The sequence below is a fragment of the Carassius carassius genome, chromosome 1, assembly GCF_963082965.1.
Source record: "Carassius carassius chromosome 1, fCarCar2.1, whole genome shotgun sequence".
Lineage (NCBI taxonomy): Eukaryota > Metazoa > Chordata > Actinopteri > Cypriniformes > Cyprinidae > Carassius > Carassius carassius.
The window spans coordinates 36,639,766-36,662,190 of NC_081755.1; the positions used below are offsets into that span (position 1 = coordinate 36,639,766).

The 22,425-nt window shown below is 39.7% G+C and overlaps 1 protein-coding gene across 5 annotated transcripts in view; it reads left to right on the top strand.

The window, feature by feature from the left end:
* Nucleotides 1-22,425, top strand: part of asic2 (acid-sensing (proton-gated) ion channel 2) — a 391,397-nt gene that overhangs the window by 233,597 nt on the left and 135,375 nt on the right. The window contains exon 1 of one of the 5 annotated variants that reach the window (XM_059557913.1): nt 16,067-18,298. The exons of the other annotated variants lie outside the window; for them this stretch is intronic. Within the exon in view, the coding sequence (XP_059413896.1) occupies nt 17,588-18,298 (711 nt within the window). The 5' untranslated portion in view covers nt 16,067-17,587. Of the gene's footprint in view, nt 1-16,066; nt 18,299-22,425 lie in introns of those variants that run through there. 5 annotated transcript variants of the gene reach the window in all.

Here is a 22,425-nt window from a genome sequence, read left to right on the forward strand (position 1 = left end):
TATCAACATTTTAGTTTGAAACTGAAGTTCAGTTTGCACTAACACACACACACACACACACACACACGCACGCACACACACAAAAAAAAAATGAATATTGTAACAAGATTTCTTTTGAACATTCTATTCAAATGCATCACAGTTTTCACAAAGAAATTATAAATAAATAAATAATAACAGCTCAATTCAAATAAAATGCTCAAATATCCTTAGCATAACAGTTTAAAAATAAAATAAAATAAAATTGACACCAAACTTTTGAACGGTAATGCATGTCACAAACAAGTTAATCTTTTTTCTCTTTAACAATCCTAAAACAACATTTTAGATTTAAATTGGACACCAAATTAAAGGTTCAAATTACTGTTATTTTATTTATTTATTTAGATTTTTAAACTACTTTACCCTCAGTGTATATTAAAAGGCATTTGAAACACTGCTTGTCATTAAAAGTCTTAAAACTTGAATTCTATATCAGACACTTGCAAGCATCTGGATACAATTCTGCTCTTAAAATGTCACTTTTGTGGTTAGAGTTAATGTAAGATATAAAAATAAGTGTTTTACAGACACTTCAATCCAAACTGACGTATAACAGGAACAACCTGGAGAAACCTGTAAGTGCCTTGCTCAGCAGCACAGTAATAACATTTGGTTTACTAAACCAGTAAAATTATTGCTATTATCCCTAAGCATTGACTATTATGTCCCAACACATCTGATCTTGATCTCTTTATAGTCCACTGTTTCTCTACAGTTAGAATGCTTCATTTGTCCTAACTGATGTATAGCTGTTTTAATAACTCAACATTAACCAGGAAGATAACTTACTATTGAGGTGTGGAATTCTAGTGAAACAAATTTAGTCAAATAATATTTTTTTATTAAAGCCGTTTTTCTCACAGAAATGTCAAAACAGGAATAAAAACTAGTCACAAAATGTTTTTCTGATGCCTGAAATAACCAGGATGGTTCTAGTGGTTTTAGTCATGCTGCAAACAGCAATCTCTAGCTGAAAATCTGATTTTATTATAGATGATGCACTTTTTTTCCACTTGCAGGGCACCAGGTAGGCAGTGATTGCAATAGATTGAAAAGTTCTCATTTTGTATGTTTGCTGCCTGCCCTGCTTCCATCCACCAGCAAGATCACAAAACACCCATGACATTTTAGGTGACATATTCACATTTCCTCTAGCTGGCCTACTTACTTTATTGAAGACACTTTTCCCTTGCCAGCTTCTTGTATCAGTCCAGATCCACACTTGGTCTTGGTCATGTGACATCTGTTTTGGTGCCACAAGGGCAGCCAAATGAGTGATGTTCTTTTTAATGAAGTTTTCTCTGCACTGATAATGTGTAGTGATGATTTGAATCTGTATTGTGACTGAATAACCAATGCTTGGTTTCTATCACCACACTGTAAAAAATGACTGTATTTACCAACTAAAGTTTGGATCCAACCTCTTATGGAGATGAGGCTGGACCCCATCCCCTGCAAGTACTTCAGATGATGCCCTCTCTGCATCAACATAAAACCTGTCAAATAAGGACAAACTGAAATTAAACAGGAACACACACGTGACAGATATCACCCCCCTCCCGGAAGGCACGTCCCGCACATAACAGTACAATCGGGGAGGGGGGGGGCGCTCTGGAGGCTGGTGCAGGACAGGAATACGGTGGAGACCAGGAGAGCCTCCAGGGTGGATCAGGTAGTTCAGGGGGATATGGCGGAGCAGGCAGTACAGGTTGCCATGGTGGAGCAGGGGACACAGGAGGCCATGTCCAGAAACACAGAGTCAGCGGCGGCTAGCTGTCTCGATGATAAGCTGACTCTCTGGTTAGGGGCCGGACACTCTCCAGACACCGATTGATCCCTTCCCTCCAGCTCAGTCCAGTGGTGTCTGGGAGGTCCAGAACAGCGAGTTGAGTGTTGCATCATCACCTATTCTTTGACCTAGTTTCTGTCTCTCCTTGATTATGTCATCATGTTCAGATGTTTCATAGCAATTACCCTCATTAACGTTCCCCTTATAAGTTGAATTCTGTACAGTGTTTGGCTGTCCGGTCTCGTCGATGTGTTTATCTGTGTTTCTGCCTTCACCTTGTGGATTACCCCTATGTGGATTATTAAAGACTTTGTATATTTTCTTTCACTTTAAAAAGAAAAAAAAAAGAAAAGAAAAAAAGGGAAGTCGTGGCCTAATGGTTAGAGAGTCGGACTCCCAATCGAAAGGTTGTGAGTTCGAGCCTCGGGCCGGCAGGAATTGTGGGTGGGGGGAGTGCATGTACAGTTCTCTCTCCACTCTCAATACCACGACTTAGGTGCCCATGAGCAAGGCACCGAACCCCCAACTGCTCCCCGGGTGCCGCAGCATAAATAGCTGCCCACTGCTCTGGGTGTGTGTTCACAGTGTGTGTGTGTTATCACTGCTCTGAGTGTGTGCACTTTGGATGGGTTAAAAGCAGAGCATGAATTCTGAGTATGGGTCACCATACTTGGCTGAATGTCACTTTCACTTTCAAAATCATCTGCCTTGTTTACATGCTTCTCTCCCACACCATGACAATTCCCTTTCATTGAATTTAATTGTAATTTTATTTGTCAGTGTTTTCAGAATCAGAAAGAGCTTGATTGCCAAGTAAACTTGCACATACAAGGAATTTGTTTTAGTGACATAAGTTTCCAGTACACAGAGACAACAAAAACACACAGATAAAATAATTAAATAAAATCGAAAAATAAATAAATTGTATGAACAGTTGTGCTATAGATGATAATGGAATTGAAAAGAGTGATATGCATGGATGTACTAGGATGGAGGTGGTAACAAATAAATATAATAATATTGCACTTTTTTTATTACTGTAAATTTTTACTGTTTTTGTCTGCTCTGCTTTAGTCGAATCCAAAATGTGCACTTTGACGATCATGATATCATAGATCGTTTTCCTCCTAACTTTCATTAAACTGTTGTTATCCATTTTGTTGTTCACTCCCTTTGAACTTTAACTCTTCTGTTGTCCTTAGCTTTCAGCCATTCATTTTGTTTCTCTATTAGTTGCCCATAGTCCGTTATCTCAACTCACCCCATCTAGTCCTCTCCCCATCTATAATCTCTTCTTTAATGAGTTCATTTTCAGTGGCTTTACAGCAAGACAGATTGCTGTGTTGTCCTGCTGGTCACCCACAGTGTTGAATAGAACCAATAAGCTTCACTCTGTCTTTATGTACTATATATTGCAGCATGTCATATATTGTCATAACATTGTATGTTATTATACAGAGGATTAGGTCAGCTGACACTCACAAGTGATTTAATATTAATTAAACTTCACTATGAAGACAACACATGTTGTACTAGTATTGTTGGGTCAAGAAAATTTAATACACACCTACTATTATCTTAATGTGTGGATGTATTCTTTAATAATATTCTAACAAACCCTTATGTAAAATGACTTGCCATGGGAATTAAGCATTCCTACTAACTCAGTTGAAACAAATATGAGTAGCTGTCAGTCATGATCAACCTAAATTTTAGTAGCTAATGTTTTAAATTGTTCAGTTGGTTTTAAAGGAAAAAAAATAATGTGTTAAAGCATTGGGTTCAGCAATTTGTGTGCATGGCACTCAATTGGACGTGCATTTAAAAGGCAGATTTCTTTAGCAGAGCTTTAGCAGATCTGTAAATCTGCTATTTCTTAAAAAAAAAAAATTCTTTACACCTTGTCAAATCTTTTTTGCAGATTACATATGCAAGGTGACAACAAGTACTGTCATTTGAAGTGATAACTTGAATAATTAGGGGTTTAAGCACATAGTGCTGAGATGTCCCCTTCGTTGAGTATGCTTGGGATTTCTGCGGGCTCGCCACGGCGAACGGGTTGGACGACGCTACCATCAACTCAATGTTCTGGCTTGGGGCAAATTACCATTGCCCCATGGACCTCCCAGACACCAAGGACTAAGCTAGAGGGAAGGGATCCTCTGGTGTCTGGCGGGCGTCTGGCCCCGATCCAGAACCAGCCCTCTGGCTGTGGCATTCTCAAGCCCACCAGCCATTCCTGTGTCAAGCCCATTGGCCACGCCAAAGTCAAGCCCACCTGCTGCGCCAATGTCAAGCCCACCAGCCGTGCCAAAGCCAAGCCCTCAGCCTACTGCCTACCTCACCACAAATCAAAAGAGAAACCTGAGGACTTGGAGATCGCTCCAGTGTTGGCTCCAGCCCCAGAGCTCACTCCATTGTCGTCTCTAGCCCCGGAGTTCACTCCAGTGTCAGCTCCAGTCCTAGAGTTCGCTTCCGTGTCGGCTCCAGCCCCAGAGTTCCAGCTCATGACCCTGTTCCAGCCAAGATGCCAGTGATTCTGCCCAAGTATTTTTTTGGGGTATAGGGCTCCTGCCGTAGGGCTGCTCTGCCATACCCTCCTGAACTGTCTGCTCCGCCATGGCCTCCTGGACTGTCTGATCCATCAAGGCCTCCCGAGTTCCCTGATCTGCCATGGCCTCCCGAGTTCCCTGCTCCGCCATGGCTCACTGAGCTCCCTGCGCCACCATGGCTCCTTGGACGGCATGCTCTGCCATCTTCCCCTGAACTGCCTGATTCACCATGGGTCCCAGAACAGGTACTGTCCCTTGTCTGTCCCGAGAGACCTCCAGAAGGCCCACAACCTTCAGGGGGAGTTATGTCAGGTTATGTCTTCGGATAAAATGAAGACTGTGATTATTGCTATTCCTTTGTCTCCATGCTTTCTCCGTGCTCCTTACTTCCTCCACAGCAGCACAACTGTGACAGTCATTCTATTAACTTGTTTGTTGATTATTATATAAAGCAGCAGTCTGTTTATCAGCACTACATTGTCTGACACCAGTTAGTCCATCATGTTTTCACAATAATAAATGTGAACATGGCCATGTGTATTCCCATCAAAACAGTTTTATAATGCTTGAAACATAACTATAAGATCTAGAAGTGTGAACTAGCCTGACTATAAGGTGAATATCTGCCTGTTGCTCTCTAATCAGCAGATTGAATGTGCACTGATTTAGATGGCCACCTCTCATTTTAGAATCAGATGCATGTGTTTCCAGGTGATTACCACCACTTACACACACACATACGCTTCCCATCATGGTGACTATTTGCTGCTTTCTAGTTTGGTCTTGATGGACAACCACACCTCCCTCTATCGCTCTCTGTATCTCCTTTCTCTCATATTGTCATGTGCAAACAACCATCTCAATAGTATTTGAGCATTGTCTACTAGATGAGTGTGGATGACATTGAGAGTATGCACTATTTCTATCCCCTCCTGCACAAACACTATTAATTTCCTTTCCTGTCTGATGAGGCATGCCCCTTCCATTAATTTCTGCTGATTTTTTAAAGCAGTAGTTCTGTAATCTGGGGTAAAACCATTTCTCACATCAGACATGTTTGGTGATGCCTTGATTAAAAAAAAACTTATAGAGCAGACTGAGCTCATTGATTACCAGTGCTATTGGAGTCATCTTTATTCAGAACACTGTCTTATTGATCACCTTGACAAAATGCATCTCTTCATTTTTGAGCATTGACCAATTTGGCTGGCGCTTAAGCAGAGCTTTGTACATCGTTTAATTTTTTTCTGATATTCTGAGTTTTTCATAGACTTGTCTTGGTAAATTGAGTGACGGCTGAAAGAAACTCAGTAATGCCTTATTCTAGAGTGAATTCTATGCAAATAAGGGAGAAGAAATCTTTAGAGAAAAGGCTGTACAAGCTATTCTCCCTTGATTTATCACAGCAAATGAGGAGCTCCTCAACTCATGTATATTGGTGCTTCAGTGCACATTAACACCTAATAGTACAGCTCTTTTTGCATTGTTTTGATATGCCTAGTCCTTACGGTTGACAGTAATACCCCCATTGTGCAAATACTCTTACACAGCATTACCAAACTTTTTCAAAATGACATTTGTTTTTAAATAGCAAGCATTTCCACGTCTTTTACGCTGCAATATAGCTTGCTCTGCATAGGCAATTGATTGCTATCTGCCATTTCTCTAAATCTCAGCCTGTGCCTGCACTATGCATATAGTATTCACCAGAGGCGTCTGTTGATAGTGGGAAAAGAACACTAATGACACAGTTTGGAGAGGTTGTGTGTTTCTGTTCATTTATTTAAAAAATGGCGTTGTTGTTTATAATAATGTTACTTCATAACAGGTTACAAACAGTGAGCAAATCCCTTTTGTACTGATTTCTGATACTTTCAGGAATCTAGGATAGATAACATTGTCAGATTACCCCCATGTCTATGTCTGTGCATGACTATGCATGAGGCTGCAGTCTTCTTGTCTCCAGACTTCTATAAATGAATGTAACATTCTAAGTGGGGAAACTGGTGTGTAGCTGACTATGCAAATGCGATTCTGCATTGTGTGGCTTGCTGAGATCACACTCATGCAAAAGAAGACAAGCTTGGATAATGTCATAAGAAATAAGCAATGGCTAAGCCCAAGCATTTTCATATTTGTGCATCAAAGCATTATTTGCTATTGCCCGTAAAGTCATTTTGAGTTATTACTATCTTTGTTTAGACAAGTGGTTTCTATAGTGTTCACACAGAAATATCCAGTGATGCAAGGTAATGTTTTAATTTAATTGCATTCCATTGCACAAGTTGCATTGCAAATATAGATTCTAATTTACATGATTCATATAATTTGTAACTGAATATGACAAATCTTACAAATTTAAGACTGTATGTCTGTATGTCTATAATTCAGTGTTATTTCAGTAATATTTCATATGCAGTAGTGCTGTTTGTTTGTAGGCAGTAACTGTGAATGTGTGAACATGGCTCTCAGTAATAGAGACTGACCTTGTCAAGCTGAGAAGTTTATATTCATCAGTATTCTCATACACACAGGTATTTTTATCTGAGTCAGGACCTGTAAAGTGAGCAGAGTTTTTTTTATTTATCTGTTGATTTATAAATGTATTTCATTTGATGAAATAACCTAAATGCTGGTAAATACTTGTAATACTTGTAGCTGGATTTAGTTTTGGTTCTAATAGAGGGTTTGAGTGTTTGGCCTCCAGGTATCTCGTGTCAAATTCAATCCATGGTTCTTTGAATGAGGGTTGGACACTCTCATTAGTGAGCTGCTGCATGGCTTCTTGCTCGCTGTAGAACCCATTTAGATTTTCAGGGAAGTAGATCACACAGTGGGGCTCTGGAAGTAAAAATCACTTAAAAAATTTCCATGAAGAAACAGATTTTTGTTTGAGTAAAGCTTTGAACACAGTCCTGCCATGGGCTTAGACATTTTCAAAAGTAATATATTCTTGTATAGAAGCAAAACGTAATAATAATAATAATAATAATAATAATAATAATAATAATAAAAACAAAGTAAAAGGTGCTTTCCAAGTAATTGTTTGAAGTGGTTAAGATTTAACTGCTTAATTTTAATTAAAGATTTTGGAGAGGTTGTGTGTTTCTGTTTGTTTATTTCAAGAATGGATTTGTTGTTTGTAGTAATGTTGCTTCATAACAGGCTACAAACAGTAAGCAATTATCCTTCTTAATTTTTAAATACTTTCTTGTTTCAAACGTTGAAGTCTCTGTGCATGTTGAAATGGTTCAGATCATTATTGAAGATTGTTTTGAAAAGCAGGTCTGTGTTGGCCATTTTTGTGATGTATAGCAGTAGTGTTTTATCTTGTACACCACTGTGTTGAGATTTATGTATAATTATGTATATTTATTTATGTGTTCCTGTAGCTCAGGTGGTAGAGCATTGCGTTAGCAAGTGCTAGGTTGGGGGTTTGAATCCCAGGGAACACATGTTAGGAGAAAAATGTTAGCCTGAATGCAATGTAAGATGCTTTGGATAAAAGCGTCTGCTAAATGCATAAATTTAATTTAAATTTATGCATGTCTTGTGTAAATATGTAAGCTGTTTAATAACAGCTTACATAGGGCCTTTGTGAGACAACATGCCAGGTTGGACTGTACTTTCTTCCGATCTTTGTGAATTCATGCTTATGTTTTTGTTTTTTCGTTTGGGATCATATACAGGTGCTGGTCGTATAATTAGAAATATCATCAAAAAGTTGATTTATTTCACTAATTCCATTCAAAAAGTGAAACTTGTATACTATTTTCATTCATTACACACAGACTGATATATTTCAAATGTTTATTTCTTTTAATTTTGATTATTTTAACTGACACCTAAGGAAAATCCCAAATTCAGTATCTCAGAAAATTAGAATATTACCTAAGACCAATAAATACAAAGAAAGGATTTTTAGAAATCTTGGCCAACTGAAAAGTATGAACATGAAAAGTATGAGCATGTACAGCACTAAATTGGGGCTCCTTTTGCCTGAATTACTGCAGCAATGCGGCAAGGCATGGAGTTGATCAGTCTGTGGTACAGCTCAGGTGTTATGAGAGCCCAGGTTGCTCTGATAGTGGCCTTCAGCTCTTTTGCATTGTTGGGGCTGGCATATCGCATTATTCTCTTCACAATTCCCCATAGATTTTCTATGGGGTTAAGGTCAGGCGAGTTTGCTGGCCAATTAAGAACAGGGATCCCATGGTCCTTAAACCAGGTACTGGTAGCTTTGGCACTGTGTGCAGGTGCCAAGTCCTGTTGGAAAATGAAATCTGCATCTCCATAAAGTTGGTCAGCAGCAGGAAGCACGAAGTGCTCTAAAACTTCCTGATATACGGCTGCGTTGTTGACCTTGGACCTCAGAAAACACAGTGGACCAACACCAGCAGATGACATGGCAACCCGAACCATCACTGACTGTGGAAACTTTACACTGAACCTCAAGCAACATGGATTTTGTGCCTCTCCTCTCTTCTTCCAGACCCTGGAACCCTGATTTCCAAAGGAAATGCGAAATGTACATAACTTTGAACCACTCAGCAGCAGTCCAGTCCTTTTTGTCTTTAGACCGAGCGCCAACCTCCCGCTCTCTCTCGTGAGGCCAATAAGGAAGTGACTAAAACTGCAATTCATCGACTGGCCACTTGAGGCTGGCTGCAAAAGGAAGTCAGTCCCATAGACTCCCCATGTTAAAATGCCCAACTTTACAGCAGGAAAAAACGTTTACAGCCTGGTTCAAAAAATGATTTTGGTCTAAATTAGCTAATTTTGCCCTTCATGACAACTGTGAGGGGGGTGAATTTTTTTATAACTCATCCGTTTAAATTATATTAAGACTTAAAGTTCTGCATAATTAAGGGCGTAGCCACTTGAGTGACAGGTGGATTGCCGCTGCTGACACTGCCGTCGTGCTAGGTGGGTGTGGCTACAGCAACTAGCTCCCACCTTTTTGCCCAATTTTGATTGTCCGGGAGAGTCGCGCGGTGACGCGCTGCCAAGATGGCGACGGCCCGCTCTACACACTTTAGGCTTCAAAAACTCTCTTCAGGAGTCTACGGGTGACGTCACGGACACTACGTCCATGTTTTTATACAGTCTATGCTTTAGACGCTTCTGACGCTGTCTGTTGTTCAAGAGTGGCTTGACACAAGAAATGCAACAGCTGAAACCCATGTCTTGCATACATCTGTACGTAGTGGTTCTTGAAGCACTGACTTCAGCTGCAGTCCACTCTTTGTGAATGTCCCCCACATTTTTGAAGGGGTTTTGTTTCACAATCCTTTCCAGGGTGCGGTTATCCCTATTGCTTGTACACTTTTTTCTACCACATCTTTTCCTTCCCTTCGCCTCTCTATTAATGTGCTTGGACACAGAGCTCTGTGAACAGCCAGTCTCTTTTGCAATGACCTTTTGTGTCTTGCCCTCCTTGTGCAAGGTGTCATTGGTCGTCTTTTGGACAACTGTCAAGTCAGCAGTCTTCCCCATGATTGTGTAGCCTACAGAACTAGAATGAGAGACCATTTAAAGGCCTTTGCAGGTGTTTTGAGTTAATTAGCTGATTAGAGTGTGGCACCAGGTGTCTTCAATATTGAACCTTTTCACAATATTCAAATTTTCTGAGAAACTGAATTTGGTATTTTCCTTAGTTGTCAGTTATAATCATCAAAATTAAAAGAAATAAACATTTGAAATATATCAGTCTGTGTGTATTGAATGAATATAATATAGACGTTTCACTTTTTGAATGTAACTAGTGAAATAAATCAACTTAATATTCTAATTATATGACCAGCACCTATAGGCAGTCAATAAAGCATCTGCCTGAAAGAAAACATAATAAAATCCATTACATGCTCGCTGTGAAACTGAATGCCCCAAATACTGGGAAAATTAATATAAGCTAAAGGATTCTTCTGTCCTTTTTATTGTACTTACCATAGTTTTATAATGAACGGCACAATGCAGATGCAGATGTACTGGATCGTACTTACTGAAACTAAATCAAGCAGCAGTTAATAGATGCACTGATGTCCAGGCCGCTTGAATGCTTTTCGGAGGATATGAGATCCTAGGGGAAGTGTGATGCTAACTGATAAGTAATGGCTGAAAGGCTCCAGACTGAAGTTGTAGATTGTACTGGTGATTTGAGGATGATGAAGAGAATATTAATCTTTCTGTTGGAAATGAATTAAAATGTGTTTTATGCGAGGTTGCACACCAGTTCACCACTGGCCTTACATCAGTGCCAATTTCTTTGTTGTTTGCTAGATGGAATTAGAATTACCTTTTATCCATAAATCATTTTGTTCATAAACCAATATATTTTTTCGTTCTACTCTATTAATCTATTGCATCAAAGGATGAGCAGACAACTGCTAGACAGGTCCAAAATATATATTTTTTTACAAGACAAATTCAAGTACCAGGTCTGAACCTTAAAATAATTCCCAAGTTACTGGGTTTCAGTAAAACCATTAATTTGAATTTAGCTCTCCAAGTCTTACCAATGATTTATAAAACACATTTATTGTAATTTCATTAGGTTTATAAAAAATACATACAACTGGGGCAAGTAATTTAGTATGGATGAAGTGATAAATATTGCAAACTTAACTCTAAAACAGTCTCAATTTTATGTTAAGGAATTCCTTTTGGTTTATAGCCAAGTTACATAATTTGATAAAAATGTGTTTGCCAGTATAATGATGATTGAATAATCATGAAAGATCTAACCATCTGCACCGCTGTGAACAACTTTACATATTTGAGACTTGCAATTTGCTATTCAAGACCAGCAGATGCAACAAAGTAATCCTGTTAAGCAAGTTTCTAATAGCATCTTCCTTTTGATTTTTTTTTTTTTTTTTTATTAATGTATTTGTAAGAATGTATCCAAATGCTTTTGTGGGATTCAGAAACATTTGTCCAAATGTTTTTGAATAAATGTTTCAAAACTACCACCATCATTCCAGTCCCAAAGAAGCCATCTCCATCCTGCTTCAATGACTACCGTCCTGTTGCACTTACTCCCATCCTCATGAAGTGCTTTGAACGACTAGTCATGGACCACATCATGTCTGCCCTGGACCCATTCCAGTTTGCATATCGGTCCAACTGCTCGACCGCTGATGCCATAACAACTGCCGTCCACTCAGCAATCACACATCTAGACAAAAAGGACTCATACGTCAGAATGCTGTTCATAGATTTCAGTTCAGCATTCAACACAATCATCCCTCAACAGCTCATTTACAGACTGGTCCAGCTGGGACTCAAAACTTTGTTCTGCAACTGCTGTAGGACTTTCTGACTGGAAGACCTCAGGCAGTACGGGTCGGCAGCAACACATCCAGCACCATCACACTGAACACTGGTGCCCCCCAAGGATGTGTGCTGAGCCCCCTCCTCTTCACTCTGCTGACCCACGACTGCACACCGTAACACAACTCCAACCTCTTCATTAAGTTTGCAGGTGACACAACTGTGGTGTGTCTCATTAGCAACAAAGATGAGACAAAATACAGGAGCAAGGTGAGCTGCCTGGCCGGCAGTGTTGGGGAGTAACTAGTTACATGTAACGGCGTTACGTAATTTAATTACAAAATTATTGTAACTGTAATTAGTTACAGTTACTAAGAAAAAATGAGTAATTAAATTACAGATACTTATGAAATTTTTAACGATTACAAAGGGAATTACATTTGAATATTTACACACATTCACATACAGATTTAACTGATTTCTTTCCCAAATTGCACTGACTATTCTGAGACATACCGCCCTAATAATTTCCGGGATTCGGAAATACAGTTTGGTTCGTAGAATCCAGTCATAAAAACGAAATGCCTAACACGGACGGAATATGCCACATTTTGGATGACTAAATCAAAAGTAGGTCAGTATACTTGAATCAAAACATGACATCGACTAGTGTCTGTGAATATAAAGCCCCAAAAATGCAATATATGACTTGCACATTCGGCGCGGACTGGACACCGGGAGAACCGGGACAATTCCCGGTGGCCTGGCAGCCGATTTTGCCCCACTATTTAATATCATTATTGTATAATTGCCTGCCGAATGTACTAAATCGATCATTTGCTAATCCGCCATTTGATAATTAAATCTCTAATAAGTCATGAATTGTTAGTCATGACTCGCGCGCTCTCCGCGCCTCCGCCAAACGGTTTGGATCAGACTCCGAGTAATCAATGCGAGAGAAAGAGAAAGAGAAAGAGAAAGAGAAAGAGAAAGAGAAAGAGAAAGAGAAAGAGAAAGAATAGAGTGGACAGCTGGAGCAGAGAAGCAGAACTACTGTTCAGGGTTTCAGGTCAGTTTCATCTGTAAAGATGCTTTTTTGTCTTTGGTTTTTTATTTATTTAATCAAGCAGCAGCACAGTTGCTCATCAGTCATCACTCAAAATACTATATAAAGGACATCATTATTATCTGTTGTAATGTTACAGTAGGAATTTATCTGAAAAAAAATCCGATTTTTTTTATAGGTTTAGGGGGAGCTATATGACAGACAACAACACAACCCTTACGAAAATTTACATTTTAATATTTAACTATAAATCCAGAGAAAATGGTTACTATTGTTTAAATGTTGTAACCAAAAATGTAAAATTATTTTACAAATGTATTTATTTAAAAATAAATACAAATCCATTTGCAAAAAACAAAAACAAAACAAGGTTATTTTACTTTTATATAGGCTAATAAAAGCAAGGTTAATTTTTGTAAGGGAAAAACATGACTCGTGTACAGTATTAGGATTTTTCTATAAAGATATTGTAGTATTGTAGAGTATTGTATTGTAAAGTATAGTTTTGTTCAATCTTGAGTATTAAAGTCATGAGAGAGATGGATAACAGGGCAAAATAAAGAGACTGAAGAGAAAAATAGAAGTGAAGGTGCAGTTCAGGAGAGAACTTTTAATTATTTTGCATGTCCCCAAATTAAAGATTTAAACCTTTTTTTATGTCAGGTCAATACAAAAAAATAGTTTTGTCCATGAATTTGTTTGTATGAGTTTGAATTTTCCAGTCTGAATTTTTTTCCCAGTCCACCCCTCCTGTAAATTAATGGCAAAGACATGGTTTCATTTACTACACATATATAGGCCTACTGAAGCTCGCAGTGTTTTCAACCTCTGCCATCTCAATATAGGAGTAAACGAGCACATAAATATAATTTCTAGAACTGCTTTGTATCACTTAATGTGCATTTTACTTCTTTTGAGAAAACTATCATCATATACAAAGAGACTGCAGTTTAAAAAAAACACCAATGTTTCAGGAGTTTAGTACACAGAATACGTCACATGCTTATTAGATAACTGTATTTAAGTTGATGTATATGCTTTTATTTATTATTCTTTAATTTTCACAAATTTAGAAAAGTAATCAAAAAGTACTCAAAAGTAATTAGTTACATTACTTTAATAAAGTAATTGAAAAGGTTACACTACTATTACATTTTAAACAGGGTAACTTGTAATCTGTAACCTATTACATTTCCAAAGTAACCTTCCCAACACTGCTGGCCGGATGGTGCAGTGACAACAATCTTTCTCTGCATGTGGAGAAGACCAAGGGGAATGTTGTTGACTTCAGGAGAGCACACACTCAGCATGTTCCTCTGACCATCAACGGTCCAACTATGGAGACAGTGAGCAGCACCAAGTTCTTGGGTGTGCACATCACAGAGGACCTCTCCTGGACTGAAAACACAACAGCACTGGCCAAGAAATCACAGCAGCGTCTTTACTTCCTCCGCAAACTGAGGAGAGCCAGAGCCCCACCCATCATCACTGTGTGGTATGGCGCCTGCAACGCGGCCTGCCGGGAGACTCTGCAACGCATAGTGAGAGCAGCTGAGAAGATCATTGGTGTCTCTCTCCCCTCCCTCCAGGAAATTTACGGAACTCGTCTCACTCGCAAAACCTTCTGCATCGCAGGTGATCCCACCCACCCGTCACACAGCTTCTTCAATCTGCTGCCATCAGGGAGAAAACTGCGGAGTCTCCAGGCCAGGACCAGCAGACTGAAGGACAGCTTCATCCATCAGGCTGTCAGGAAGCTGAACTCTCTCCAGAACTTTCCCCCCCATCCCTCTTCTGCCCCAGGCACCACTGAACTATGAACCCCCCAACCCCACCAGATCCCACATCCCCAGCCCCCCCCCCCCCCCCCCCTCCCACCCACTGTCACACAATGACATGCACCAGTCACTTTGTGCAGCATTGGTCTGCTTACTACCTCATTCACCATGGAACTGACGTCATTCTACTACCTCATCAGCCAGTTAAATAAAATAACTGCTCTTGAGCCCTTTGTCACTTTAATCAGACTGAATAACCTTTTTTTTTTTGCACTAAAAAAATCTTTTTATCTGCACTGTTTGTTCACTTCACTGGTTTGCACTCTATCTGCCATGTGCCTTGCACTGCTTTATTTAACTTTATTTTTTATTTTATTATTATCTTTTTTACATTCCCTTATTGTATTGTTGTATCTTATATTTTATATTTGATCTAGAGTTTTTGGCTCTACTGTTAGTCTTATCTATATGCACCGGGAGTCTGAGAGTAACGCAATTTTGATTCTCTATATGTATGTACTGTACATGTGGAAGAATTGACAATAAAGTAGACTTGACTTGACTTGGCTTGATCTGCTCTCAGCTTTTGATAATAAGTTTTCAAGCCAAGTACTTAAAGTCCATGTTGTTAACAAGCTTATTTTGTTCACTGAAAAAGAGAAATAAAAATATTCACAAGAACATCAAACAGGTGAGAAAATTAATTTTGAGGACAATTATTTGATAAGAAATAGCCTTATTTGACACTATTTGCATCTCCTGGTGACTCATTTGCACATACAGAGCCCATGTGTGCATGCTATTCATTGAGGATAACCAACAGAGAAATCTTCTAATTTAGTTAAATGGTCAAATATACATTTGTAAATGATTTATTTTAGTTGTTTTTTGTTTTTTTGTTGGAGTGTTAGCAAATAACAAAAACTGGGATTTGTCTAAGACACTGTTGGCTAATTAGTGAAATGTTATAAAGAATGATGGGATGTGTCAAACATGTGAGTGTCTAGTCAAAACAGTTTGATATTGTGCTGTTGTGATATATTCAGTTTGTGATTAAAGAACACCCCCCACCCCCCATCCAAATCTCGCTCCATCGGTTGCTTTCTAAATATTTGGCGAGACTCTGACAGGTCACTATCTCCATCCCCCAACTGTCATGCAAATCTTTAGTAAATAATGTTTGTCATGCTAGAAGAATCGAGCATTTTTGAGCATTTTTGTTGTTGTTGTTGTTGTTGTTGTGCCAAACCTTTTTTCCAAAAAAAAAGAAAAAAAAGCACCAAATATGTATGTAAAAGATGTATGGAAGTATGAAAGGAAGTATGGGACACCAGTGAGCTCGTTTGGCTTTTCTTTCTACTCAAAAGCAACCCTCCTACACGCTCACACACAGAGTGACAGGACACCATTTTACTTTTTAACAAGCTCATGAAGAGAAACATTAGAGGGACTCTTTTGTTTCTTTTCTGCCTTGTTCAAGGAAGCAGACAGTGAAAAAAACATACAGGCAAAAAAAGAGAGTTTGAGAGAGGGAGAGAGAGAAACACAGAGAGAGAGCAAGTAAGTAAGAAAGAGAGTGAGAGAGAGCGCTGGCACAGGCTGAACCAGGCGCTGGCTGTGTGGACACGGAGGAGTGCAGAGCGAACAGAAATGACAGAGCAGGAGGAGGAGTGAATGGATGGAGTGACCCAGGAGGAGGAGAGGAATGCTGAGCGAACAGACCGACAGAGAGCGAAAGGGAAGACGAGAGTGGCGTGGCAGCAACAGCAGAGCAATTAAACAGTGGAAAGGCAAGCAAAGGCTCACATGCCGAGCAGCTTCTGTCGCTCGCTCACACTCTCTCTCTTTTGAGCAACTGAAGAGGCAGAAGTGAAGCATCCAGACAACGACAAAGGACAAGAGGAGGCACACAAGAGGCAGGGGGAGGAGCAAGCATGCTTTGATTGACAGAGGAAAGAGGAGGGACATGGACGCAAATTGAAGATTTAGATTTTCTGGGAATGGATATTTTTTTGTGAAGAAAAAACAAAGGAGAAGAAGATAAAGGATGCCGTTTCAGTCTAAAATAAGGATGGAAAGGGGGAGGGGGAGAGAGAGAGTGAGATGCTGAATTCGGACCATGTCAGAACAGATTCCTCATCAACGGCATTCATTCCTCCTGCAGGCAAGAATCAATGTGTGTGCGTATGTGTGTGTGCGTGTGTGAACTAGCACGAAGTATGAGGTTTGTAACACCAGGCTTTTGCCCATGTGCCTGCCCCCGTAGTTGAGGACAGAGACACATAGATATGGGAAGGAAAAAAGTCAATAATGTATCACTGTCAAAGCTAGAGAAAAAAAGGCAACAAGACAAGATGAGTGTGATCGTGGGGTTGTGGGGTCAGCTGTAGCTAGTTTTTGGGAAGCCCTCCCTTCAGGGACTTAGGAAAAGGGTCGCCCGAGACAGTCTATTTCTCCAACAGGTCAGCCTGCCTGGAGACTCTCTCAAATCCTTAATTCTTGTGGCTCAGCTGGCGCTGCCTCCCACTATCCATCTCTTTTTCATTATTCTCTCTTACAATCTGTCTTGAATCTATTGAATCTCTTCTCTTATTAAGATCACTTCGCATGTAACTGCCTCAATCTTTACGATTCGCTTGCCTGAACTTCGGGAGATTCTGGGAGAAGCTCAGAGGGAGATTTCAGGCTGTCCCTAAAGCCAGACTGAGCACCCTGATCAGATGGACTGAGGGGGGAGTGAAAGATAGAGCTAGAAAGAGAGAGCAACAAGGCAAATAGCCTGGGGATTTAGCCTGAGGGGTTATAGAGAGTTGCCAGCGGGTATGAAGACACATACTGAATTTTGGGTGCCTTAGGGAGCAGTGTGTTTGTGCATGAATGTGATTATTCAATCAAGAAATAAAGTTTGCATACATTTGAAAGGATATTAAAGTGGAATTTTAAGTAGAGCTGGGGTTGTATGTTTCAATTATACTTTGAGGAGTCCTGCAGGTGCTACAATAATACATGACTTGATAGCTGGACTCTGAACATTAGATTTGTATTCACAAAGTAAGTGTTGTGGCTCTCTCCGTGCTCCTGGAGCCCCATGAGGGCCCCGGCCGTGGAGGCCTGGTTGGGAGATGAAGCCGACCGCCCTGCTGCTCTAGCAGCTTTGTGGGCCCTCATGGCTCTGGAAGGCCGCTGTCTCCGCCCTGCCTCGCCCACACCGGGCCAACGCAGGGCCCGCCGTCGCCTCACCCAACCCGGAGCACCACAAGATGATCTGTCCCGCCTCACTGAAGCCCTCCTAGCAAGGGCTCACCTCCACGGATTGCGGCACATCTGCTCTCCGTCAAGCTCTCTCAGCCGACGGGTCTTTTGGATGTTAGCCTTCTGTATTTGTCTGGGTTTACTGTTGTCCTGGTCCTCGAATCGGCTGCTTCACTGGCTGGCCTTCCCCACTCATACAAGAGTCCACACAGAGTGGGCGAGAGAACTGCCTTTTCCCACTGTCACCATCTGCAACAATAACCCCGTACGTTTGTATCACCTCACTAAGAGCGACCTGTACTTCGGGGGTCACTGGCTCGGACTGTTGCTGGCCAACCGCACGGCCAGACCCCTGGTGCTGGACCTGCTTCAAGATGACAGACGGACATGGTTTAGCAAGCTGTCAGATTTCCGTCTTTTCCTGCCTCCACGGCGCTTCGAGGGCACCAGCTTGGAGTTCATGGACCGACTGGGCCACCAGCTGGAGGATATGCTACTGGCCTGCAAGTACCGCGGAGAGCCCTGTGGAGCTCACAACTTCTCCACTGTGAGTCTGAACAAATGACCTCCACCTCTCTTTCTGTCCTTCTGTCTCTTTCTTTGCCACCTTTTTCCTGTAGCATTTGTCAGATTCACTGTGATTTACTCTTTTATGCAGCACATGTACAGACTCGGCTCTGACCCCTCGTTAGTTCTTTTCCTGTGTTGCCCTCTCTGTCGTGCTTCAAATATTTCACAGCACATTTTGTACACCCATATCTGAACTTTCTGAACCCAATTTTGTATTTATTTATTTTTTGAATAGGGAGCCTCATGTCTAATACAAATGTTTACAAACACATCAGGTGCAAGGTTGATTTTCATAATGCAATTCTGATTGAGCATAATGTGCTATTTGCATTTGCGTTGCTCATAAAGACCCTCGACCTATTTACACAGAAATCTGGCAATGTATCAGCTGTCTAGCCTCAAGTACCTACTGATCTTTCATGCCAATAAATACTTATATAATACTTGTCTTAACCAGATGTGACATGAAAAGATTTCAGCGACAGGCGATTTTTCTATTCACGCCAAAGAGAAAATGCCAATCAGTGCCAACAGTTTGTGGATGAATTCTCTTTTTGACCACTTTCTTGCAGCTGTACAGCACACAACACATACATTTTTTCATGAATATATATATATATGTATATATAGATAGATATAAGTGTTGCTATAGGTCTCTATACACTGCATTGCTGTGAACAGTCTCAGACTCCTATTGTCATTGAACATGTCTTCCTTCTCCTCATGCTCATCCTGTTTCTCCACAGTCACTGCTGCTGCTGCTGTATTGCATACACTCACTCGATCCCAGACACATTTCCCTGAGAAATAACAAGCACTGTTATAGACAAGTATAAGCGGAAGCTTTGAAAACAATGACGTAATCAATTAACTTATAGTTTAAATTTGTGCAGGAAACTTTTGTTTTGATATGCAATGGAAAATCAGATTTTATTTTTAAATTATTAAAAAAGCACGATTATTATTATTATTTTCAATTGAACACTTTTTTTTTGTTTTGATCTTCAGTTTTTTGGCATGTTCCCATTGTGACAAATTATAACATATACTATAACAATATACCATGCTATTGCTATGCATGTTGTCAACTACTTTAAGGTCAGTGTTTGTTCTGTGATACCCCCGACCCCGGGCAATAAAAACAGAATTACTTAATCACTTTATAATGTAGTTAAACATTATAAATTATAAATATTTAAACATGATTATTGGATAACAAGGTCACAATATCTCAGTGGAGATGGAGTGCATGCTCTAACCACTCTTACCACTGAACCACATCTCCAGACACCATTATGAGGTTTTAAATAAAGTGACATTGTATAGCGGACTATTCATTTTGACTTTACATAATATGATTAGTAGGCCACTATTAAATGTTTTATAAGGAGCAGTGGGATGTTGCAGTCAAAATTTGAGTGACAGCTGTAGGACTGTTGTTGTTGATATTGTAAATTAACTAATGGGATGCTGTGGGACTGTGAGAAGGGAGTTTAGGAAAGATAGTTTTTTTTTGTTCGGATGTTGTTCTGGATTCTGCCCCCCCCCCCTCTCTCCTTCTAGTCTCATTGTGTTGTTTGCTACTCTATTGTTTCTCTAATTCTCTGGATGTAGGGAGAGGAGGAGCGCAGGCAGATGTTCTCTCTCAGGCTATGTTTCAGCATAGCTTCTTTCTGCATGTGTGTATTTGTGTGAGACTACTTTGCAACTCTCTCACAATAATTCTTAATTAGGACTGAATGTCACTGAGGTGTTCTCAGTGTTTAGAAATGGCATTGCAGTTTGCAAAGGATTTACAACTCATCTCACAATGACAAAAACATAGTGCATGCATCTTATTCCAGCTCTTAAACATATGTCTTGCATCTCCTAATGGTACGCTATATAGGAATATTTTATAGAAATAGGATTAATGTGTCTATGGAAATGAGTGTTTATTTATCGGTCTTCTTACTCAACAGTTTATCCATGGGTATTTAGCTTAGATAGCAGTAACTGGAGGGTAAATATGCCCATTTAAAATGTTTAGAAAGTAGAAATCCCATGTGCAATGGCTAATTTTCTTCTTCCTCATCAGCTCAGCTTTCCTCTCCATGACATTAACTAAACATTATCCACTCATTTCAAAGTATATTAGAGACCCAGTAAGACAATGGCAGAAGCTTCAGCAGGGAAAGCTGGAATACCCATCTCTGGGATCTTTCATATGGCTACAGTCATGCATTCCCAGATGTTACAGAAATATATCCTCAGAACACATTCTAGCTTACTCATAATACTTACATTAAATTGAGATGTGCGCAATAATTCTCAATAGGCCAGAAAAGGCAGGGTTTATTATTTTTAACACTTTTGTCTGTTAGCAGTACTGCTCCTACAAATGCTGTACTACTATAACTTAACTTAATGAAGTTCTACTGCTAAATGTTTTACCTAGTGGGGTGGTGTTGGCACACTGGATAAGATGCATGCCTTTGGTGTGAGAGACCTGGGTTAAAATCAGGGACACCAATGTCAAGAGCAAGACACTTAACCTCTAGTTGCTCCAGAGGCGTGCGACCTCTGACATATATAGCAATTGTAAATCGCTTTGGATAAAAGTGTCAGCTAAATGAATAAATGCAAAAATGCAAATAAATACCTAGTGGGACTACAGATGGTTTTGAAATGCAGTATGTTTAGTACACTTGCCAACCTTTGAGCTTGGTTATATATTTATAATATCAGTTACTGTTGTTTTTTTTTTCTTTTAAAATCTGAGTTATAGAGACATAGATTTCCATCACTGCATGCCCATAGTAACGCTGTTAGCCTGCCATGTCCATCACTTGATGGGAATGGATGAGTTTCATTAGCTCCAACACTGTGTTGATTAGTTTGGTCTGGCACTGTAATGATCCTTGAGGTTGAAGCTTTCCGTCAGGGGGTCCCCCGTCTGGAACGAGAGCAAGATGCGGCGCTGTGCCTCCCGTCTGTAGTCTTTATATAGAAGGTTTTGAAATTCACAGAGAATAGTTTTAGATTTTTCAGTAACGTAGCCAATTTGTTTTGTTGTTTGACAGGTGTTTAGCAGAAATGTTTCATAAATTCAGTATGCTGTGAGAGCTTAGGTGCTTTGGGGAAGTTGCTATGAAATGTTTTACAGATTTCCAGTTGCGACTCTAGCTCTTTATTTCTGATGGGGTGCAATCAGTCAATTGCCAAGCTGAGATCTTTTCATATCAAGCAAAAATATTCCCATTTATAGTCAAAAAGCGGTGTATGTTATTATAAAGTGAAGTGTAACAGAACTGTCTATGTATAAAATTAAAATTAAATCATCAATGAAGATTTGTAATTTTTTTTATTCAGTCATAGCTAATGCATGCAAGGTTTTTGTCATATGGAGCTCTTTAACCACGTTAACATGCACATTAATTTTGATATGAATGTGATATGAATACTAATGTGCTCATATTTGGTCAGCATGAAGCACAGATTTTTTCTTTTAAGCATTAGAAGAAATTAGCATAAATCAATATACAGATGAGCGAGAGCACTGGAACAGCCTTGTATTTAAAAAGGTTACTGGCATGCATTTCCCAATTCATTCATCATCTTTCTCTATAATTAATGACATGAATTGATTAATACTAAAATGCAGCAGAATTAATGGCAAGTGCGACATAAGACAACATCATGAAAAGAATGTATGTTTATATAATAACCATGACCAATTTTACATAAATGACCTTTAATTGTTAATTGTCCCAAATCTTAAGAAAATTAGATTAACCCCCCCACAAAGACTAAATGTATGCTTGCTTTTCTCCTTTTTATTTTTATTTAATTTTTTTGTACCACAGTACAGAGCTTCTGCCCAGCAAGAGATCATAATTTGGAACAGACTCAACTTGAATGACTCTGTGTTCTCTCCCTCTCAAATCTGCTCTTCCTCTCTACTTCCCTCTTATACCATCTTGTCTCTTTCCTGGACTCTTTTCCATCTACTCTCGGCACTCTCTTCTCCCTCGGTTCCTCTTCACCTATTCCTCCTATTCCCACTCCAGCTCTTCTCATTCATATATATATATATATATATATATATATATATATATATATATA